The sequence below is a fragment of the Xyrauchen texanus genome, chromosome 20 (genome assembly GCF_025860055.1).
Source record: "Xyrauchen texanus isolate HMW12.3.18 chromosome 20, RBS_HiC_50CHRs, whole genome shotgun sequence".
NCBI classification, from domain to species: Eukaryota; Metazoa; Chordata; class Actinopteri; order Cypriniformes; family Catostomidae; genus Xyrauchen; species Xyrauchen texanus.
The window spans coordinates 39,652,230-39,675,299 of record NC_068295.1 but is presented as its reverse complement, the minus strand read 5'-3'; the positions used below and the strand labels follow the sequence as shown (position 1 = coordinate 39,675,299).

Sequence of the window (23,070 nt, the reverse complement as noted above, 5' to 3'; positions counted from 1 at the left end):
AATTCTATGCATTGCAATGCTGCCACATGATTGGCCAATTAGATAAATCACATGAATAAGTAGATGTACAGGTGTAACTAATAAAGTGGTAGGTGAGTGTATGTGGCCGCTCTAACACCACAGCTTTTCCACTTTTAAAGGAATCAACCTACGATTGGCTGAGTAGGAGACTTTCTTAAACATAAAAATAAAAATAACTAAAAAATAAATAAATTTACATTGCCTTTAAGTGTGCAAATACTTTTTGGGGCCACTTTACATCCTAAAAAACCTTACATTTTTTAACTTCATTATTCTCGTCAAATACTTTATTAATTCACATCATAAAATTCACACACTTTTTAAACCCATAGATCTCTTGTCAATACCATGTTTAGGGTCTGTCTTGAGATCCTTCTGTATTTGCAACTTGACGTTAACTGCGGTGGATGACGCCAGAGAGGCAGCTATCGGTACCTTCTTTTCATCAGCAGGACTTGTCTTAACTGAGCTTTTACCATCTTCCCCTTCAGAGAGAACAGAGCAAAGTCTGGTTCTTCGTCTTTGTTTCTTTTGCAATGGCTCATGTTTTATTTCTACAACCCTGGGTGTCTCGGGTACCTCAGGCATCCCCACGCACAAACGTTGAGGCCTTGATTCGGGCGTCTCTGGGACGATGGATGTTTCCTCTATTTTATATCCTGATGTGCCAATTAATATGTCTTTAAGTTCAATATTTTCATGTTTCCGCTTTCTGCCCCCCTTTCTCTTCTTGTTGGAATCCACCAGGTCAAAAGTGGACAGGTGCACCGCTTCTAAACCAATTAAAATGTCCCTCTGTTTGGGGACGTTGTTGGCTGGCGAGAATAAGTCATCAAACACCTCACCATCATCTCTACTAGGAGGATTACCAAGCATGCCTGCTGAATGATATGCAGAAAAACTTAGTAGAGACTTGGAGACTTTAGAAACAGGTTTGTGAGTGCTTGGTTCACTTTTTTGCAAATTATTTTCATTTTCTGTGACACAACTGCTTGCTGGAGATGACTTCCTGGAGTTGGCACGTTTGGAGTTGGTCTGTACTTCTTTGGAGCGCTGTTTCAATTTGACTTTATTTGTTTTTACAAGGTTTTCAGGCAAGGAACTTTCTGGTCTTTCAGGACCCCCAGATGACCCTCTGGATCTTTCAGTATTTTCAGACTGAGATTTGAGGTCTGAGATTTGTTCGCATTCAGAAGATATTTTATGAACAAAACTCTCTAAAGTGGCCTGCTTCTTCCCTCCAGTATTGTTCATAGAGGATTTTCTTGATCGTTTTGTAGATAGTGTTAGGACTTTAGGATTTCTTTCTACACTGGACAGAGTACACATGGCCAATGTGTTTGATTCAGGTGTCTGGTTACTTTGTTTACTAGCTATTTTTGCTGTTGTCTCTTTATTCCAGTTCTGGTTCCCTCTTTCATCTTTGTTCTTTGAGGAGTGATAATGAGAAGTTGAGAAACAATCCAAATCCTCTTCCAAAGGCTCATCCTCTGTAAGAAAAAGCGAGGTGGTATAACGTTTTCAGTTTCATGTAACATGCAGCATTACAATCCAATTACCAAAGATAAATACATGATTTTGGTTTCCCTGACCTAACTGTTCCAAGAAAGAGAGAGTTGGTGAGGCACCCAGAGAAGGTCTCAAAGACACATCAGATCCTGAGCCGCTGTCCTGCATCTGTGAGGCTAAGAGGCAAACAATTTTACAACAATGGATTAAAAGTTGGAATAACTAAAACAAAACAACAGGATTCTGGTTCAGATAGGTTTGCAATGATGAATCAGCAAAAAAAAAAAAAAAACTATAAAAATAGGCAATCTATCGATTCCTCGGGTGTTTGTACTGGGGCACGGAGAACCTACATTTCTGTCACTTTAAGGTAGTAGGAATAATACATGGACCAACTCATTTGAAAAATAGGTGAGGTCACAGAGAAATGAATCAGAAAAAAGTGCTCGACCCAACTTTATACTAAGTGCTTCAAAGAAAGTCACAAGAACATAGCCTCACATGGCCATGTAACAGTATCAGGCTGCTTCGACAGATTGCTTGTTCAAAGCAGTAGGAAGGCTTTTTTGCCATTAAATGCAATAAATTCAAAGTCACGTGAAGATTCGCATTCCACAAAACAGCAATTTGCCATGAAACCTCACACGCTTCACATAGCATATGCACATGCATGCATCCACCAAATATAGCAACTTAAATATTTATTTTGATAAAACATTTGTCATTGGACAACAAACATATGTTTTAAAATAGCCATGTTTAATCGAAATCCAACATGTACTGCAATTATATTTTACTCCATTACAGTAAACCCTTAGTTTGCATTTCAGTTTTTCTTTATTTTTATTGTTAATTTAGTTAATTAAAGTTATGTTGCTTTCAAAGTATGTAAAAACAGTTGTTTTTTGTTTTGTTAATTTTTCTAACGCAGTGTTATATATATTTTATATAAGTAGTACACTGGACAAGATGTGAGAAAGCGTGCGAGCCACTGCTGCGTTGTCGCTAAATCTTTACTGTACATCTGTTTTTATACCTTGCAAACTAAAACATTTGGTTTTCTGCAACATATTAATAAACCTTGTGGTTACAAATTCTGCCAATTTAAATATTTCCCAAGGTAATATTATCAAGCTGGCTAACATAGAGGAGTTGTTGAAATTGACTGACTTGTGAAAGTTTTGGAAGTTCCATTGAGAATGGGTTAATATTTATAGGCTAATAATCAGTAATGGTTAGCATAATTTTACAGCAAATGTGCATTTATGAACTTATATAATTCCATTAAAAAAAAACGCTTAACATTTCTGTTAAAGAAAACTTCTGAAATTTGAACAACTGGCCCAACCAGGTAAGCCAAAAATAAAAAAAACCTTTGATGACAAAAACAATGTTTTTTTAAAGAAGATACTCAATTGGCTTTTTAAAATGTTATTAAAGAAATAATGGCCAGATTAATCAATTATTAAAATAGCTGTAAGTTGCAGTTTTATATACAGTACAAAGTTCTGGTAAACACAAAACTGAAAAATAAAAAAGTAGTTCTATACCAGTGGGTGAGAGATGTTCACGTTGAGCTCTCATTTCTCTCAGACGTTGAGCCATGCTGTCAGAGCGCTTTAAAGAGGGACTGTACAATATTCCATTCTCCTCATCAATAATGAACGGTGACGTGTCAGAAACTGGATCAAAAACAAAACCACAAATGAACACCAAACCTCACAAATCTGTTGAATTGCTGAAATAAACTTTTCCTGCCCTCACCGACAGGGGATGAGGAGATTAGGCCTTCCATCATCTTGTCTAGTTTTCTTTTCATCCGTCTGTCATTCTCAGGGGTTTTTGTAGGAATATCTCTTGGCTGCATGCAACGGTGCTGCAAAAAAACAAACAAAAGCAAATGACGATTTCTATAATGACATGTGAACTTGGGGTTGAATGTTATTCACAATTTCATTGAGATTGACCTTTAAATACAAATTAATTTCCTGAATTTTAATTTGAGGTTACAAAAAGGTGTGGAAGTGTAATCTGAAACATATTTGCATTCCCTGGTTTTAATACAGTAACAATATTTTAAGTATTCATGATATATTTGTGATTAAACCATAGTAACAATACAGGAAAAATGGAAACTATGATAATTCAAATCATTATGACTATGCCAAAAAAACACAGTTAATATAGTTTTACTTAGGGATGCACCAATACAACTTTTCCTCTTCCGATCCAATTTCGGAAATCTCAGTATCGGCTGATACTGAGATCAGATACTAGTGTTGTTTTTTTTGCATAATCCGTTTAGAATATCTTTACATTATTTTGTGGAACTAATTGAGAGTACTCTTTAATATGTAAAGAAACACAAACCTTTAACTACACATTATTTCAATATAAATGTATAGCTCATTAAGAAACACTTTATTATTAACTAGTATACTGGATAACATAGCAGCAAAATTAACAGTAATTCCAGTATAAATCATCAGTAGAAAAGCTGTTTTTTTTCCTTCTCCCCAACTTGTATCTTGACTTTAAAGGATTCAGATTCAACTCAATTTAAATATTATTATAAATTGTAAACAAATGATAATAATAAATTATTATAACAATATATTGTAATATATATCTCAATAGTGCACAATTAACTTATAAACCTCACGCTTTTATTTTGACAATCTGAACTCTCCAGGAAGTCCTTGTAGGCAAGTTCACAGTATTTTAATTAGCTTTTTCAAATTCTGGTCAAATGCATCTCAGGCACCGTTCTAAATGCATATTATAAGTGAACCGAACTATTGAGGATTTACATCTGAGATGTTGCTCATGAGTAGACCACAAATATTGCGCACCGCGGAGGCTAAAAATAGCCGCGAGTGTGTGTGTGTGTAAACAGAGCAGCGCCATTCACTGACACCCTGGAGCTGCACATGCATTTTATATTTATTATTAAACACAGCCTTTTTTCACAGAGCTATCACACATCTTCAAGAGGCTTTGAATAAAATGCATGAGTCATATGAACTGCTTTAATTGTGTTTTACTGATTCTCTCAGTCATTTTTGGAGCTTGACAGTAACGAACATGACTAACACACAGTATCAGATTTGGATCGGGCTTGTCAGACCAAAATACGACCTGTCTAAAAGCTTCAGTATTGGAGCAGATACCGATCCAGGTATCGGATCGGTGCATCTCTAGTTTTACTATAGCCACACAATGGTCATTTGTGGTACAACCTACAAAAAACATGCCATTATAAAAATGTACCATAATTTAATTAAACTAAACCTGCAGTAACCATGCATGTAGTAACCATGAGCAGAGACCCACAATGAATCAAATACAGTATTTTGATATTCTGACACTATTATTTTATAATTTTGACAATTTATTGAAGTGAAGATAACAATGCTTATTTTATATAAAAGAAATGGTGCAATTTAGAGATAGATAAGGTTTAAATACCGTAATTAGAACTTATTTTTTACTACAATTAGAATAGTTCAAATATGATTACTAAGGTAAAACATTGTACATTTAAAAGAGAACACAACAAATTATTGTGAGGGAACAAAACTATCCTAGAAATTAAATGTCCCTTTCCTTTTAGGGGCTCGATAATAATCAGCTGCATAAAAGAATTGACATATTATTTTTCAAATTTATGTTAAAGTTTCTTACTGTTCTTTTATTCAGAAAATTAAGTTTGGAAACTTCATTCTGAGCAGGAAAAAGATCTTCATCTATATGTTCGCCACTTTCTTTGCATCTGCAAACACAGAAAAAAAAAAAAGAATAAACAAGGAAAGACTGTATCGAGGGCCAGAGACATCTAAAAAGGCCATATAAGGAAATGCAACAAACAAACAAGATCACTGAGTCACTGAACTGCACTAACATGCTGGCAATGTGTGTGTATGTGTGCACACCATTTAAAAAAGGTATTCAGAGCCCTTCATTTTTTTTTTCCACATGGTGTTACAGTGAGGAAAATAAGTATTTGAACACCCTGCTATTTTGCAAGTTCTCCCACTTGGAAATCATGGAGGGGTCTGAAATTGTCATCGTAGGTGCATGTCCACTGTGAGAGACATAATCTAAAAAAAACAAATCCAGAAATCACAATATATGATTTTTTAACTATTTATTTGTATGATACAGCTGCAAATAAGTATTTGAACACCTGTCTATCAGCTAGAATTCTGACCCTCAAAGACCTGTTAGTCTGCCTTTAAAATGTCCACCTCCACTCCATTTATTATCCTAAATTAGATACACCTGTTTGAGGTCGTTAGCTGCATAAAGACACCTGTCCACCCCATACAATCAGTAAGAATACAACTACTAACATGGCCAAGACCAAAGAGCTGTCCAAAGACACTAGAGACAAAATTGTACACCTCCACAAGGCTGGAAAGGGCTACGGGAAATTGCCAAGCAGCTTGGTGAAAAAAGGTCCACTGTTGGAGCAATCATTAGAAAATGGAAGAAGCTAAACATGACTGTCAATCTCCCTCGGACTGGGGCTCCATGCAAGATCTCACCTCGTGGGGTCTCAATGATCCTAAGAAAGGTGAGAAATTAGCCCAGAACTACACAGGAGGAGCTGGTCAATGACCTGAAAAGAGCTGGGACCACCGTTTCCAAGGTTACTGTTGGTAATACACTAAGACGTCATGGTTTTAAATCATGCATGGCACGGAAGGTTCCCCTGCTTAAACCAGCACATGTCAAGGCCCGTCTTAAGTTTGCCAATGACCATTTGGATGATCCAGAGGAGTCATGGGAGAAAGTCATGTGGTCAGATGAGACCAAAATATAACTTTTTGGTCATAATTCCACTAACCGTGTTTGGAGGAAGAAGAATGATGAGTACCATCCCAAGAACACCATCCCTACTGTGAAGCAGGGGGGTGGTAGCATCATGCTTTGGGGGTGTTTTTCTGCACATGGGACAGGGCGACTGCACTGTATTAAGGAGAGGATGACCGGGGCCATGTATTGCGAGATTTTGGGGAACAACCTCACTTCCCTCAGTTAGAGCATTGAAGATGGGTCGAGGCTGGGTCTTCCAACATGACAATGACCTGAAGCACACAGCCAGGATAACCAAGGAGTGGCTCTGTAAGAAGCATATCAAGGTTCTGGCGTGGCCTAGCCAGTCTCCAGACCTAAACCCAATAGAGAATCTTTGGAGTGAGCTCAAACTCCGTGTTTCTCAGCGACAGCCCAGAAACCTGACTGATCTAGAGAAGATCTGTGTGGAGGAGTGGTCAAACGTTTCCTGTAGTTTTTCACCAGGTTTGCACACACTGCAGGAGGGATTTTGGCCCTCTGTAATTGCAAACAAAGGCTACTGTACCAAATATTAACATTGATTTTCTCAGGTGTTCAAATACTTATTTGCAGCTGTATCATACAAATAAATAGTTAAAAAATTATACATTGTGATTTCTGGATTTTTTTTTTAGATTATGTCTCTCACAGTGGACATGCACCTACGATGACAATTTCAGACCTCTCCATGATTTCTAAGTGGGAGAACTTGCAAAATAGCAGGGTGTTCAAATGCTTATTTTCCTCACTGTATGTTGCAGCCTTATGCTTAAATGCTTTAAATTAAATATTAGTCTACACTCCATACCCCATAATGACAAAGCAAAAAAAAATAACTTTACAAATTTATTAAAATGAAAATACTAAAATAAATCACACTGACATAAGTATTCAGACCCTTAACTCAGTACTTAGTTGAAGCACCTTTGGCAGTGACTACAGCCTCAAGTCTTTTTGGGTATGATGCGACAAGGTTTGCACACCTGGATTTGGGGATTTTCTGCCATTCTTCTCTGCAGATCCTCTCCAGGTCTGTCAGGCTGGATAGGGACTGTCAGTGGAGAGCCATTTTCAGGTCTTTCCGAAATGTTCGATTGGGTTTAAGTCCGGGCTATGGATGGGCCACTCAAGGAATCACAGAGCTGTGAATTGTCCTGTTGGAATGTGAACCTTCGGCCCAGTCTAAGGTCTGGAGCGCTCTGGACAAGGTTTTCATTAATGATATCTCTGTATTTTACTGTGTTCAGCTTTCCTTCAACACTGACCAGTCCCCCAGTCCCTGCTGCTGACAATTCTCACAGTCTGATGGTCCTTTAGGTGTTTTTTGTGTGTCTTGCATTGAGTAGAGGCTTCCGTCTGGCCACTCTGCAATAAAGCCCAGATTGGTGGAGTGTTGCAGTGATGGCTGTCCTTCTGCAAGTTTCTCCAATCACTCAGTTTGGCCAGGCAGCCAGCTCTAGGAAGAGTCCTGGTTGTTCCAAACTTCTTCCATTTAAGAATTATGGAGGCCATTGTGCTCTTGGGAGCCTTCAATGCAGCCGAAACTTTTTGCAGCCTTCCCCAGGCTTGGTTTTTGCTCTGATATGCATTTTCAGCTGTAAGACCTTATATAGACAGGTGTGTGCCTTTCCAAATCATGTCCAACCAATTAAATCTGCACAGGAGAACTCCAATCAAAGTGTAGAAAAATCTCAAAAGATGATCCAGAGAAATGTGATGCACCTGAGCTAAATTTAAGAAAGGTTCTGAATACTTAAGTCAACGTGGTATTTCAGTTTTATCTTTTTAATACATGTGCAAAGCTATCAAAAATCTGTCTTTTGCTTTGTGGGGTATGGAGTGTAGACTGATGTGAAAAAACATAATAATATAAAGCATTTTAGCATAAGGATGCAACATAATAAAATGTGAAAAAGATGAAGAGAACTGAATACTTTCTAATACACTGTGTGTGTGTGTGTGTGTGTGTGTGTGTATATATGATTATAACTGCTGGTTTTCTGGATGTTGAACTGAACATGCAGACGATGACTGATAATGTGCATCTCATCTCACCTTGCCACCCACTGGACAGACACAACCCTCACACCCATTTTCTGGGCTTTCTTCCATGTGGACAGGCGGCCATGTTTAAAAACTACGTGGGTCACTTGTTTGTTGAGAGTCTTCGATACCTGTGATTTCAAAATATGTTCATTTATTGTACAATTATCTCAATACATCTTTAAATTTCACTCGTAAACTTGACTGTACAAATAAAGTGTTCTCACCTCTGCACCCATGTCCTGCAGCTGCTGGATGAACGGATTGGAGTAATCCTCCATCCTGCTGGCAGACCACACGTCAACATACGCCACCACATCTTCACAGGGAGACACAGATGGTAAATGGTGATTAACGAACAATGACAAATAAGAATGTATGAGATGAGGAAAAGGAAAAAGAGTTAAGTCTAGTTGAAAATGGATGTGCCAAATTCTCAGAAATTAAATATTTGTATTTATGTTTTCAGTCCTATGAAAATTATGCACATAATTCTACGCAATGTTACAACTTACATTAAGCCCCAAAGAAATTAGCTAAATTAATTCCGAAATTGAAAAAATGATCATCGTAGAAGAGGCGCAGCATGTTAATGTATGTGTAAATTAGATGTTTAATGTAGTATGGACCAACTTAAGTTAATATGCTCCTTATAAGTTTTTATGAGTGTCAAAGTTTTGGTCACAATTTACTTGCATTGTATGGACCTACAGAGCTGAGATATTCTTCTAAAAATCTGTGTTTGCGTTCTGCAGAAGACAGACACAAATCTGGGATGGCATGAGTAAATGAGAGAATTTTCCATTTTGGGTGAACCATATCTTTAAGTCTTTATTTACATTAAATCTTCCCATCAAGCCTGATTGGAACACAGCAAGATTTAAAGATGTGATTATTTGGTGCCGCAAGTGGTTAAACATCAATATGATATGTATATTAATGTGATTAACATATTCCTTTACCATGGTATCACCAAGGTGCTTTAATGAAGACAACGGTGTCTAAAAATCATGGTAAACACATTCATTATACATCGTTGCTATACAAGATAATAACTGATTATTTCTAGTGTTCTTCGGCAATCACTGTACATTTTTTAAATATCCAAAAAAAATAAAAAGATGAAACCGTGGCTATCATTTTAACTTGTGACTAAATTTTCAAAATAGCCCAACTGGACATGAAAACTGCAAACCTGGCAACAATGTGTCTGTTTTGTGTAGGTAAATCACACGGAAGTGTGTGTGAACAAGCTTCTCTCATTAACACGCCAAAGAGAATGCTGATGTCAAGACTTAAGTTTTGGTTTGTTTCTCACCCAAAACTGATCGTATCGCTTCAGAAAACATGGATTAAACCAGTCGAATCGTATGGATTACCTTTATGCTCCCTTCATGTCCTTTTTGGAGCTTGAATGTGTTGGACCCCATTGACTTCCATAGTAAGGACAAAAACTAGGGGGTAACAATTCACTCTTTTTCTCGATGCATTGTTTATTAATCCTTCCGATTCACATGCATCGATCTTGAAATATGACTTTGATGGAATCCGATCCACTGCAGCTCCAGCTCGCAACTTACAGGACTTGAAGGATCTGCTGCTAATGTCTTGGTGCCAGATACCACAGGAAACCTTAAGAGGTCTTGTAGAGTCCATCACTCGGAGGGTTGGAGCTGTTTTGGCAGCACACAGAGGACCAACAGCAGGTAGGTGGTCAATGTTTTGGCTCATCAGTGTAATAGCACCAATGGGTTATCAGTTTGTCTTCAGTTTGACACAAAGCTAATTGTTATAGGGCTAAAATATTTTGTTAGACTACACTTGTTTTAAAGTCTTATTAAAAAAAGATTTTTAGATTTGAAACTTTTGTAAATACTTATAACAATAAATTGCCTGGGGCTGTATGTCACAGCATCATCGGCCTGAGCTTGTAATCATTGTAGGCAATGTGCGATACAGGGAAGACATCCTCTTCCCTCATGCGATACTCTTCCTGCAGGGTTATGCTGACATGACCCTCCAGCATGACAATGCCACCAGCCATACTGCTAATTCTGTGCGGGAATGTCCGCGTTCAGCCCGGATCTCAATCCCATCGAGCACATCTGGGACTTGTTGGATCGGAGGGTGAGGGCTAGGGCCATTACCCCCAGAAAGGTCTGGGAACTTGCAAGTGCCTTGATTGAAGTGTGGGGTAACATCTCACAGCAAGAAATGTAATAACTTTCAACATGGTGGGAAAGCCAACCTCTTCTTCCTCTGAACATTGACCTTGGAAGTTCTTTGACAACTTTTGCATTTTCAAAATGCACATTTTTATCATTGATATAGACCTTTTTCACAGACTGTGGGGACTTGTTTCCACCTTAATTAGCAGCATAAATCTCACAATTATTTTAATATTATTATTTTGTTTATATTGAGTGTACATTTATAACATTATGATTTGTGTTATATTACCCTGGAATTAGTTAAAAAAATTGTTACCACAGCTGTGAGGAGGTTTCTATTACAGCTACAGAGAGAGTGACAGTAAATTTGGCATCTTCTCCCATCTGACCATCTTAATCCACCGCTCTATTTTATTATTATTCTGGAAAGTCATTCAAATGTAATAGTGGATTTTGTCTTTAACTCTTGAAGCAAATGTGTAAGTGAAAATAATATTTGCTCTGATCTCCCATTCATCACAAAACCCAGAGTGTGAAAAAGGTCTATTATAACACCAATGACATGAAATCAAAAGGACAAACATTCTTTTTAAATGATTAATTACTTGTTTTGTTTTTCTTTTTTGCATGCTGGTTAGGCCTTACAAAACGAGAATAAACACATGACCAACTGTTAATTTTATACACGTGGTGTACCAGAGAAAGGGAACAAGTGTTTGGTTTTTTTTTCTAAAAAGGGTCAAACAATAAAGAGTCCAGCTATTTCATATAATTTAATTAAAGGTTATGGAATAATGTCTTTTCAACTGTGTTATTAGAAATCTTTTTCATGACTAAAAATTCAAGCAACATGTTTGTCAACATATTTTGATAAATGACCATAAATGTAGAGTTTATAATGTCAATACCTTTAAGGACTTTAATGGAAATGCTTCTTCCTGTCATGATTGAGGTCTCTTCTAACCCTGCACAAACACACAGGGAAAAAAACCGTACACAATCATAAAAGGCCAAACAGATGTCATTTGCATCCATCAAAACACACCGACTTCTGTGGAACATCTAAATCTTTAATAGCACTTGTCAAAATGAGGAACATCGACTTTAATAGAGGTAAAAGTAAAGCAAGCGCAAGAATATCAATGTAACTTTATTTTTAAAAAGCAACAGTTTTAATGTTGCAGCTGATGAAACGCAGGAGTCTGTGTCACAACACACCGTTTAGACTGTCGGTAAGAAAAGCACACAGCGCTGTTTATCACTCACCTTGACTGATGAAGAATCCATGATCGTTGCGTTATCGTGTGAATCTTTGTTTTTATTTAGAACACATCGCAAAAACGTTTTTATTTGATTATTCGCCGCTGTAACGGGGGAGTGTGGGGATTTTTTTCGCGCTAATATTTCCTTTTGCAGCGCATGATGGGAATTCTGTGACGTTCTTCGCCCCCATTGGTTCATACCTTTTGGCCTCTTGCCTTGTGAATTTTAATTAGAATATTTTGAACTTGCTTTGATATGTACATTACAATTTTCTTAACGCTTTTTCATTTTTTATTTTTTTTTTTTGGGGGAATTTTTATATTTTAACCTCAGTTCCTATAATACATCTATAATATACTGTGTACACAGAATATTACACTCAGGACCTTCAGGATAAAAATGTCTCCATTAAAAACGCAATATTTGACATTTTTTTCCTCTAGTCCTGAGTGTGTGTTTATTTTTATTTATAAAAAAAAACGACAACAGTGGCATTATATAAACAAACTGGCATTTAAAGGGTTAAAATCCTTTAATCAAAAAATATTTGGTAGTTATGATCAGGACTGATGTTGGTTAACAAAATTATCTAATTGAAAGTGGAAAATAATATTAATATATTATCATTATGGCAGTATTTTGACATGGACATTTTTGTCGCACAAGGGTTAATTTTCAATAATGTTTTGTTGAAATGGAATACATGTAACGGGATTAAGTATTTAAAATACAAAATATAAGTAACTGTATCCCACTACAGTTACAATTTAAATAATTGGTAATTCGAATACAGTTACATTCCAAAAAGTATTTTGATTACTGAAGAGATGTAAAACATTTATACATATAAATGATGTGATCCAAAGTTTATTTGAACAGCGGTGAAACACTTTCTTATGATGTGTTACATTCATACGAGCAGACAGAGAAGTAAGTTTGAAGTAAGTTTGGAGCAGAAGAAATAGAAATAAACTTTGTGTAAATTGTCAGCTTTATGCTAAGATAAAATGCTATTTCTCGCCATTTTACATGTGCATGTTCCAGACACGATCATATTTTTTTATTAAGAAAATTCATGTTGGATCATAATTTCTTTTTTCTAGTAAGATCTTTGATATTAGGGCAAAAATCATATTCTTGATAATAATTTTTGTATTGTTTTCCTGTAAAAATATCAAAAATCCTTAAAACAAGATACATTTGATTGATCTTGTTTTAGAAACAACACTGCAGAAGCTATTTCAGTTTTTCAGAGAATGTATTTTTATCATGTGTATTTTGTCTGACTGTACTGACAGAATTTTTATAGTCAAAACAAGTGAAACAATCTACCAGTGCTGAAGAAGTAATCCAAAGTATTTAGAATATGTTACTGACCTTGAGTAATCTAATGGAATATGTTACAAATGACAATTGTACAGCATGTACTCTCTAATCTGTAGTGGAATACATTCCCTCCCAACCCTGGTTGAAAGTTCACTCACTTTATTTTTTATTGTATATTATTATTATTATTTCCATCTTCTTTTTCTGTCACTGTTGTTGTTGTTTTAATACCAATTTTGGCCTCATTCAGGGGAAATGAGCATAACAAAATGATGTGTAATTCCTTACCTAAATTATTGTATTCACTTTAGTGCATAAGACTTTATGCTTTCAAGCTTTATGTAAACATTATGTTTTACAAATGATTTACAGAGTTATTTGTTATGCTTTTGTTTCATGAATGAAGCCCATATTGTGTGTAAAAAACAGTCATACAATAAATAACTTTCAAGCTGAACTTGTATTTGTCGTATGTTAGAATCATAAAGTAATGATCCTTGTTATGTGAATCGTATATGCTTCTAATGCAGTGGTTCTCAACCTATTTGACTCCAAGGCCCCCACTGTCCAAAAACATATTTGAAGGCCCCCTAGCCCGAAACTAGATGTTTGTCTTATTAAAATAATTAATCATGGATCATATTTGATTCTAAAATCAGAATCAGAATGAGCTTTATTGCCAAGTATTTTATACAAGGAATTTGTCTTGGTGACAGAAGCTTCCAGTAATAATAAAAAAATAGAATAAAAGTAAATAATGAATAGAAAATATAGTGTATATATAGAAATACACAATATAAAATCTCTCTCTCTCTCTCTCTCTCTCTCTCTCTCTCTCTCTCTCTCTCTCTCTCTCTCTCTCTCATACACACATACACACATACACACATACACACATCATGCATATATACATAGATACACACACACACACACATGCTCTAATGGGTTCGAGTGCGAATTGTGTTTATGTACATTCTCTGTCAGTAGAGGTCACTATAGCACTAGTTAAGTGCAAACGATGGATACGTGTTTGCTTATAGCGGAAGTTGCGAAACTCATGAATATTAATTAAATTATGCAAAGTAAAATATTATTTTAAACGATGTGTTTTAGTAGTTCTTAATGGCCAATTCAAGAACTCAAATAAATATGTCAAATTATTAATTTGATAACTTTATTCTCTACATCTGCCACTGTCGGTCCTGAAAGTAAAAACAAAACATAGTTCAGCACTTCATTTAAAGGGATATTTCACCAAAAATGAAAGCTCTCTCATCATTTACTCACACTCATGCCATCCCAGATGTGCATGACCTTTTTTATTCTGCTGAACACAAAGAGTTTTAGAAGAAGATTTCAGCTCTGTAGGTCTACACAGCAAAATATCCAGTGTAGTTTAGAGTTGTTTTTATGGTGTTAATTTATCCGAGTTACAAAGTGTTGATTCTGGTGTTGATTTGAATGGCATCAACACTTGCAGAGTAAATCAGTGGTCGGAGTCAGCGTAATTACAGCGAGTTGACATAATTGACACTGGTGATGAGTTGACCCAATTTCCGGTCCTTGCACATTATTTCCTCTTTGATTAATGGCGGACGACCACGAGGAGAGGAGTGCTCAAACAGGTATAATATTTTATAGCCACTTAAAAATGTTCATGTTTAGTTTACATTTCTGACCATTCAGAATAATATTAGTACGTTTCTCAACATTGCCTGAGTGCTAACATTATTTTCTTTCAGATAACACGACAGACCACCGATATGATTTCGAGGCCGTTTTGCTAGCACATTGAGGTAAGAGTTGCATATTTTAAGTCAGGCTAGTCAGCAGTTTTAATCTTACATTTTCTTATATTTTAGATCTTAACAGGGTTGTGATTTGTTTAACAAACTGTTTAATGAGTTAAATTAACGCAAATTATGCGGCATCCATATTCCCCTTCTTGGGGCTCACGTTATTTGTACTGCCAAATATCATTGTAATGCATTTTTATCTCCTATATTTTAGTATAACTGTGCATTGTTCCACAAATAATCTCTGACTGTTTAAGTGAGCAGCAGTAACGCGCAAATCTTTATTTATTTTTTACGTGGACCTTGAACGCGCAGCTTCGGATGATCAGGAATTTACAAGTAACGTTATATATAGCGATTACTTGTCTGCAAGATAAATGTCAGCGGAGATAAATTATCGGATAATCAAGCAGGAAATGTTTTGCTGAACTTTCTGCCAGCGTATGACTATGATGTTTGCTCATCATATGAGACATGTTTTTGACGCGCACGCGTCATATGCAATGTATACAATTAGTAGATACGAATTAATTTGCTGCAATTTCACTTTAATGAGCTTCTTGCAACAGCGGCTCGCTGGAACTACTTTAATATTAACACTTAACAGCGTCGTAATCTGCATTTTTCTTGACCAACAGCTTTCATCATGCTGGTTAAAGTTCAGTATCAAGGTGTAAAGAAATTTGTGAAATTGCTCAGCGATTGTACGTTCCAAGATTTTCTCAATGAAGGTAAGTTAAGAAGCTTGTGCTGCTACTTAGAAATGTACTTAGTCATATAGCAATATGCTTGAGGTATAAGCCCACTCAAGTCCACAGGGCCTGTGTATTGTTAACACTTATCAATAAGGTCTAATTTGTTAACATTAAATAACTTTAGTATTAGTTAAAAGTAGAACTGTTTGTAATTTTAGTTCATAGTGCATTAATGTTAACAGATACAACTAATGATTTTTATAATGTATTATATGTTAAGATTAACATTAACAAATGCTGTAGAAGTTTTGTTCATTCTTAGTCCATGTTAACAAATTAAACTTTATTTATATATTTTTGATGCTATTGTTAAAATTACTTTTCAGTTAAGAGCAAATTTGGGTTGACAAGAACTGCAGCTCTTCAAATCTTTGATGACACCGACACCAATGTGGAAGAGGACATCTTCCATGAATTGATCGAAAGCAGTCCACACTTGTGCCTAACTGTAAGATGTCCGGAAGAAAATATTTCTGCTGGTTTGTCTGAGGGTAAGTCTATAATAACACTTGAGACATACCTTCAAGGACTTCAGTGTAATTATCCTGGGGACAAAATTCATTTGGGTCAGATAAACACATTTACCTTTAGCAGACGCTAATACAACAAGGGATTCATCATGAGGTGGCAATACCATGAGAAGTGTTAATAATGCAAACATTGTCTAAAATAGTCCAGGCTACAGTATTAGCAGGATACAATTAAGTGCTCACTTATGAGTTTTTAGCAGTTTATTGAATATTGTCACAGATTTGTTTGGGTTAATAATGTCTAAAACGGGGAACTGGAGTTTGAATGAATGTCATTTTTCACCCTCATGTCGTTCCAAACCATTAAGACTATCGTTCATCTTCAGAACACAAATGAAGACATTTTTGATGAAATCTGAGAGCTCTCTGAACCATCCATAGGCCGCAACGTAATTACCACTTTCAAGGCCCAGAAAGGTAGTAAATACATTGTTAAAATAGTCCATGTGACTCCAATGGTTCAACTTTAATGTTATGAAGTGAAAGTTGCAATGATGTTGCTGCCTATGGATGGTTAAGAGAGCTCTGATTTCATCAAATATCTTAATCTGTCTTTCCAAAGATGAACGGAGGTGTTACGGGTTCGGAAGTAATGAGGGTGAGTAATGACAATTAAAATTTTTGCTAAACTAACCCTTCGATTTGTGATGGAAAATTCTTGCTTCAGAAGTAAAGAACATTTAGACAAAGCCCTGTTTGATTTGATGCCTTTAGAGAAAACATTAAAATCATGTTTTGCTTTTCTCTGTCAAAAGTTTTCACCCACAAGATGCTCAACCCCCAGTACATGCACTGATACTCTTTCACTCTCTTCAACTGACCGTGAAGAGACAGAGAGAGCAGTGCAAAATCAAACGGCAATGGTCAGCAACAGTTTTAACATAGATGCTGAAAAAGCAAAACGGGTATGTATGCATGTTTTTCCTTATGGTTAACTTGTCCATATAATAATTCTTTCACCATTTTAGTAGTCTTCATGTGTTCACCTGTGTTGTGGGCATGTTTAATCAGATTGTCCAAGATGCACTGGAAAAAAAATCTGGTGGTGAGGAAGTGCTTGAAGAATACCAGACATCTAAAACTTTAAAGCACAGCACCAGACGTCAGATTGTTAATATTGTTGTCAGTCACATGACTGATATTCATGGGTAAGACTTCAATGCACAGATGCAAGAAATACACACAGCTGTGTCAATTGATGTAGAAAACAAGGACCAGTTTACCATTAACCCTTTTTTTTTTTACATTGCAGGAGGATCCCCACCCGCAATCAGCGGGAAACTTATGCTTTGGGCATTATTTCTCTTTTTCCTAGCCTGAGAGACCCGTTTTCAACAAATGGCTATGTAATGGCTTTTGTATTGATGTACTTGAAATACAGTCTAGTTTGACATGAAGTTATATACTCCTTTTTGTGGCATGTAATAGCAGTTTCTATTATCTATCTATGTAACATAATGACTGTTCAGATTTTACAGAAAGTGTTCTCTTGTCTTTTTGACAGGAGCATTTCTACGATCCGGAAAAGGGAACAGGGTTCATCTCCTGGCGCCTTAAAACTTTGTCGAGGAAGAACCCAAAACGTGTTCGCTTGGAGATGACTGAAAGTGGAGGACCAAGTCGACGAAGGAGGATAGATGATGTGCAACAACTTGAAGGAGATGCATGCAGAGAGGCAATTTCTTTCCTTGTCCACACAGCTGATGAAGCTGAAGTTATGCAGAAGATGAAGGAAACTTTTAAGCATAGACAAGAACTGGTACATAATCCTGAAAGATCAGCTGATGTCCTTGATGTCTTCCCAAGATATTTGGATGTAAAAGGATTGGTAAGTAAAACATTTATTATTCTTTTCAAAGATTGTTTTAAGTGTTTTAGATATGCATACTTTAGGTTTTTTTTTTTTTTTGTATCTTATAAGTTTACTCTTTAACATAATTGCTACTTTGACTCATTCGTTCATAGATGTATCACTCTTGCTCGTACATACCTTTCAGACGTAGTGATAAGTTTTGAAAGAATTCAAGTAAATACATTCATGATTTCTTAGTCTATCAAAACAATATGCGCACACTATCCATTTGGGTGGTAAAGGTTGAAAAAGTCCAAGTAACCTCTTAGAAATCTTGTAATATGCTTTGTCATTAGATAAATAAGGACTTTGCTCTGCTGTTCAATGGTGAAACATCCAACAAGTTTCTTCAGAGGTGGGAGACGGCATTCAAGCTAAAGATCATCAACGAAGCCAAGTCTCTTACTTCAACAGCAGAAATTCGGTGTCTTCTCAATGCAGCAGGTGGATGAGGATCTGAAAATGGTTGGCAAGATTTGTGAGGATGTCATAATTTCATATTTGCTCTGATTTCTTGTTGTTGTTAGCACTAAATCTTTGTTTGTGTCTTCCTAAACGTCTACTCATTCAGATTGGGACAGTGACATGTCATCTGTCCTGCTGCTGTTGCATCTCCTGCCTCCTCCAGGAAGGAAGAAGACTAAGATCAGTCCAACAGAGGCTGTTGACAGACTTGTGCAGTTTCATAAGGTAAAACTAACAATACTGTTGCAAAGTCATTGTGAACATTTAAATTAAGATTTGGGTTATAAACCCAAAAATGCAGTGGTTTTCATTCATGTTCCTTGGGACTGAACCCTCTGCACATTTTGTCTCTCTGACCTGAGACACTTAAGGATAGTTCACCCAAAAATTTCAACCTCAGGTTGTTCCAAACCTCTATACCTTTCTTTGTACTGCTGAACAAGAAGTTTGTTAACGGGCCACTTTGGGCAGCCATTGACTCCTATAGTAGAAAAAATAAAAATACTATTAGAGTCAATGGCTACCCAAAACAGCCTGTTTACAGACTTTCTTCAAAATATCTTTGTGTTCAACAGTGCAAAGACATTTTCCAAACAGGTTTGGAACAACCTGAGGGTGTGTAAATGAAAGAATTTTCATTTTTGGGTGAACTAACCCTTTAGTTTAGTTCATAAAGCTTTTACCTAATGAGGTGAAGATCTGAAACAGGTTTGTTACATAAGGTAGACATACAACATGCGCAGAGCCGTTGGTCCACAGGACCGGGATTGAAAATCGCTGGCATAATGTTACTGTCTAAATGTACCTTTTTAGAATCTCTAACTGATTGCATGCATTCACTTGCATTCTATTGACCTACAGCTCTTGGATTTCCATGTACAACTCTTTGTTTGTGTTCTAATGAAGTAAGTCAGTTACATTGCTTGGTTTGGCTGAGGGTGTATCAGCCCAAAAAAAAAATTCTGGTGGTGGGAGGGGGGGATTCCTTTTAAAGACGTTTTCATTTCATTGTAATGCACAAAGCATGATACCAACTGCTTTTGTCTGGCACATATTGGTTTAAGGTGTGTCTCAGGTGTTTGTTTTTTTTATTGTTATTTTATCAATTTTTTTATTTTAATTCTATTTGTTTACTTAATTTGAATGTGAGCAAGTTACCACTACCAGCACCATGTTTAATGCATTTATCATTTCACATTGTAATAAGTTTTTTCCTGTTTAATCTAAGTTTTTTTTCTTTTCAGTCGTGCACCAGTATTGAAGGCCATCTCAGTGGGAGGGATGGCCACCAGCCATTTCTACTGGGATCAGGAAGGATCAAGGGCAGGATCGACCACTTTTACATCGTTGTGGACAAGCGCCTTATCCCTTGCTCTGGAACCAGTTCCTTGAGTGCCTTTGAACTTTTAAAAGTTCACTATGTCTTCAACTTGTCCTACGAGGAAGCCCTGGTCAACTTCTTTACCTTCCTGCAGACCACAGTTTACAACATAGATGTTGGTCTTTCAAGTGAGTCTCCCAGAGTAAGGGAACTGCGTGCAAGGCTTTTAAATTAGTTTAAATGTTAATAAAAAATAAAAAAAATAAATAAATAAATTTAAAAAAAAGCCAACAGCTTGAAGTTCTACAGGCCTTTTGATCTGCAGTGTTTATATGGGTCAGATGATGGTGAATATATTGTACCTTCTTTTGTGTAATTGTTACATCTGTTTTGAAAATAAATAGAATTTCAAACTGATACAGCGTGTTGACTTATTTAACTGAATGCACATGTATTTTTAGTCAAATACCGATTACACAACCTTAATCAGGGTTTGTATTAACACTGTATTAGTGTGGAAATAAATCTCTTGGTGATAAGATATTGACACAACTAGTGTAGTTTCAACACTAACTTGGTGTAAATGAGAGGGGGGGAGGCACTAATGGTGTTAACAGTGAACACTTACAGTGTTGTTTTACACTAAGCAAGTGTAAAAAAAAAACACTATTTAAAGTGTAAGTTTAACTCTATTTAGTGTGGACCTATATAAACCCCGAAAAAGTGCTAATTTTCACACTGTGAGTGTTAATTTAACACTTTCAAATTTGCTGTGTATACAAGAGAATGTAAGTGAATGGTGGCCAGAACTTTGAAGGTCCAAAAGGCATATAAAGGCAGCATAAAAGTAATCCATAAGACTCCAGTGGTTTAATCCATGTCTTCAGAAGAGATATGATATGTGTGGGTGAAAAACAGTTCCATATTTAAGTCTATAAGTTTCTTAAGTTTCTATAAATTCTCACCCCTGCCCATTAGGTGTCGATATGTGAAGCGAGTTGAGCGCTCGTACTGCTTACACATAATGCCACAACAAGCACTTGTCATAACGTTCAAAAGAAAGAAATTCCAGCGCTGGATTGTCACTCATAATAAGTTTCAAATATGGTTCATAACACTTTGATTAGGGATGCCTTTGATTGCACTGTGATGCCAGAACTCTCAAAGCACTGGCAGCTGCTTTCTTGTCCATGTTGGCATGCATTGGCATCTACCTGTAATCCAATTAATTCTGGTGAAAGGTGGGTTTTAGCTACCAGAGAACCGATGCATGAAGCACAGTTGCTCAGAGACAGCTTGTTACTACATTATTTAGGTGGAGGGGAACAGGGTTTTACAAAAGAGGAGGGACAACTGCTAGCTTTTCTCCTCTACGCTACAGCTGGCACAGAATCGACAGGACCATAAAAGAAAAGGCAGTATGCACGATTTAACAGTGAACAAAGCAAGTAGAGAAAGCTCTCGCCATCTGCCCAAAGCTCTTCTGCACAGCTGTGTTCTTCTATGTTCATAGCTTATCCACTTTGCCTCTGTTTACATGGTGTACTGGCAGACTAGCATCTCAAAATGTACTGGCAGACTATTTCACTGGGTAAAAATGAAGAAAATGGAAAACTGACCACAGATTTTGCATACATACAGTAGATACAGCAGACGCAACTGTGTCATAAATACATAGGGCCACAGTAACCCTTTATTATACACATAAGTGCAATTTGTTTTGTTTTTTACCATTGTTTTACACATTATATCTTAGTATTACACTCTGCACTCTAACATGTACTTTGGTAATGCCAATATATTTTTGTTTGTTTTTTTAAACATAATTCATAAAAAATGAAAATTCACCCATTATTTACTCACACTCATGCCATCCCAGATGTGTACGACTTTCCTCCTGGTGAACACAAATTATGATTTTTAAAAGAAAATATTTCAGCTCTGTATGTCCATACAATGCAACTGCTTGGGTACCAAAATTCTATAGCTAAAAAAATGCAAATAAAGGCAGCATAAAAGCAATCCATATTACTCCAGTGGTTAAATCCATGTCTTCAGAGGTGATATGATAGGTGTGGATGAGAAACAGATCAATATTTAAGCCCTTTTTACTATAAATTCTCCTCCCTGCCCAGTAGATGGCGATATGAATGAAGAATGCAAATCACCAAAAACAAAAGAAGAAGAATGTGAAGTTGAAACTGACAGTAAAAAATGACTTTAATATTGATATTTTTCTTTTCAAAATCAGACCATATTGCAAAATATGGCTTATACGATAAAATAACGACTTATATTCACATACAGACCAACCAATTGGCAAACAGAATTTCAAATCGATACAAAACAGGTATTAAGTTTCAGCCGTCTTTCTACACAACACTATTTTAAGAAAGGCAACTGTGGATTGATTTTTTTATGCAAAACAAATGTCAATAACCCGTAAAATGCTTCTCTCCTCTCATCTCAAACCCTGATGTTTCCTTTCTTCCATGGAACACAAATGTTATTTTCCTATTAGAATTGTGGCTGGGTTTAGGGATTGGGAGAGGGGTTAGACTTTATGGTTAGGTTTAGGTTAAGGGTTCAACTTAGGAAAAATCATTAATTGGTTCTTTATTTTTCTCTATTGGAGTAAAAGTTGTAAATTTGAACTTGAGCCAACTCATACAATTTATTATAATATCTCAATTTTCTTTTGTACTATTACTTGACATAAAACTGGGTTGCCTACACTTGTGTAATATGCTGTTTGACTTGAATGATGCACTTTAACTAACACACTCTCAGATTCCACCCCATATATAGGCTTCTCTGTGAACTCACACAATTTGAAAATAAGCAAAAGCCCTTAACCAGAGTATTTTATATATATGAAACTCTTCCCCCATTGCTTGTGCAACCGACAAGAATACCTCAAATTATGTGGCTAGTTGAGGAGAGGTGTGCAATATGATTTTTCCTAGTGAATGTTAAAACAGGAAAAAATCCTTAGACTGACATAGAGGGAAAACAAATCTAAAAACGACAAAAAGACAAATCTAGTGAACAGGATATCATAGATAATTGGGGTGGGCTCTTTAGAGCAAGCACCAAGCAACCACCCACAACACCCTAAAAGTTTTGGGCACCACTCATTAAGTTATTTTAAACATTTAATATAAATATTTATTTTGTTA

General features: G+C 36.3%; 1 protein-coding gene and 1 pseudogene across 1 annotated transcript in view; one reads left to right on the top strand and one right to left on the bottom strand.

Moving 5' to 3' along the window:
* Nucleotides 1–11,985, bottom strand: part of LOC127661112 (microcephalin-like) — a 68,243-nt gene extending 56,258 nt beyond the window's left edge. The window contains exons 1-9 of the mRNA XM_052151686.1: nt 11,850–11,985; nt 11,492–11,548; nt 8,640–8,731; nt 8,425–8,543; nt 5,215–5,302; nt 3,295–3,406; nt 3,081–3,212; nt 1,614–1,706; nt 369–1,511 (exon numbers count right to left, since the gene is read on the bottom strand). Coding sequence (XP_052007646.1) covers nt 369–1,511; nt 1,614–1,706; nt 3,081–3,212; nt 3,295–3,406; nt 5,215–5,302; nt 8,425–8,543; nt 8,640–8,731; nt 11,492–11,528 — 1,816 coding nt within the window. The 5' untranslated portion in view covers nt 11,529–11,548; nt 11,850–11,985. The remainder of the gene's footprint in view (nt 1–368; nt 1,512–1,613; nt 1,707–3,080; nt 3,213–3,294; nt 3,407–5,214; nt 5,303–8,424; nt 8,544–8,639; nt 8,732–11,491; nt 11,549–11,849) is intronic.
* Nucleotides 11,986–14,764: 2,779 nt separating this feature from the next.
* On the top strand, nt 14,765–20,126 carry LOC127660591 (uncharacterized; annotated as a pseudogene).
* Nucleotides 20,127–23,070: the final 2,944 nt, after the last annotated feature.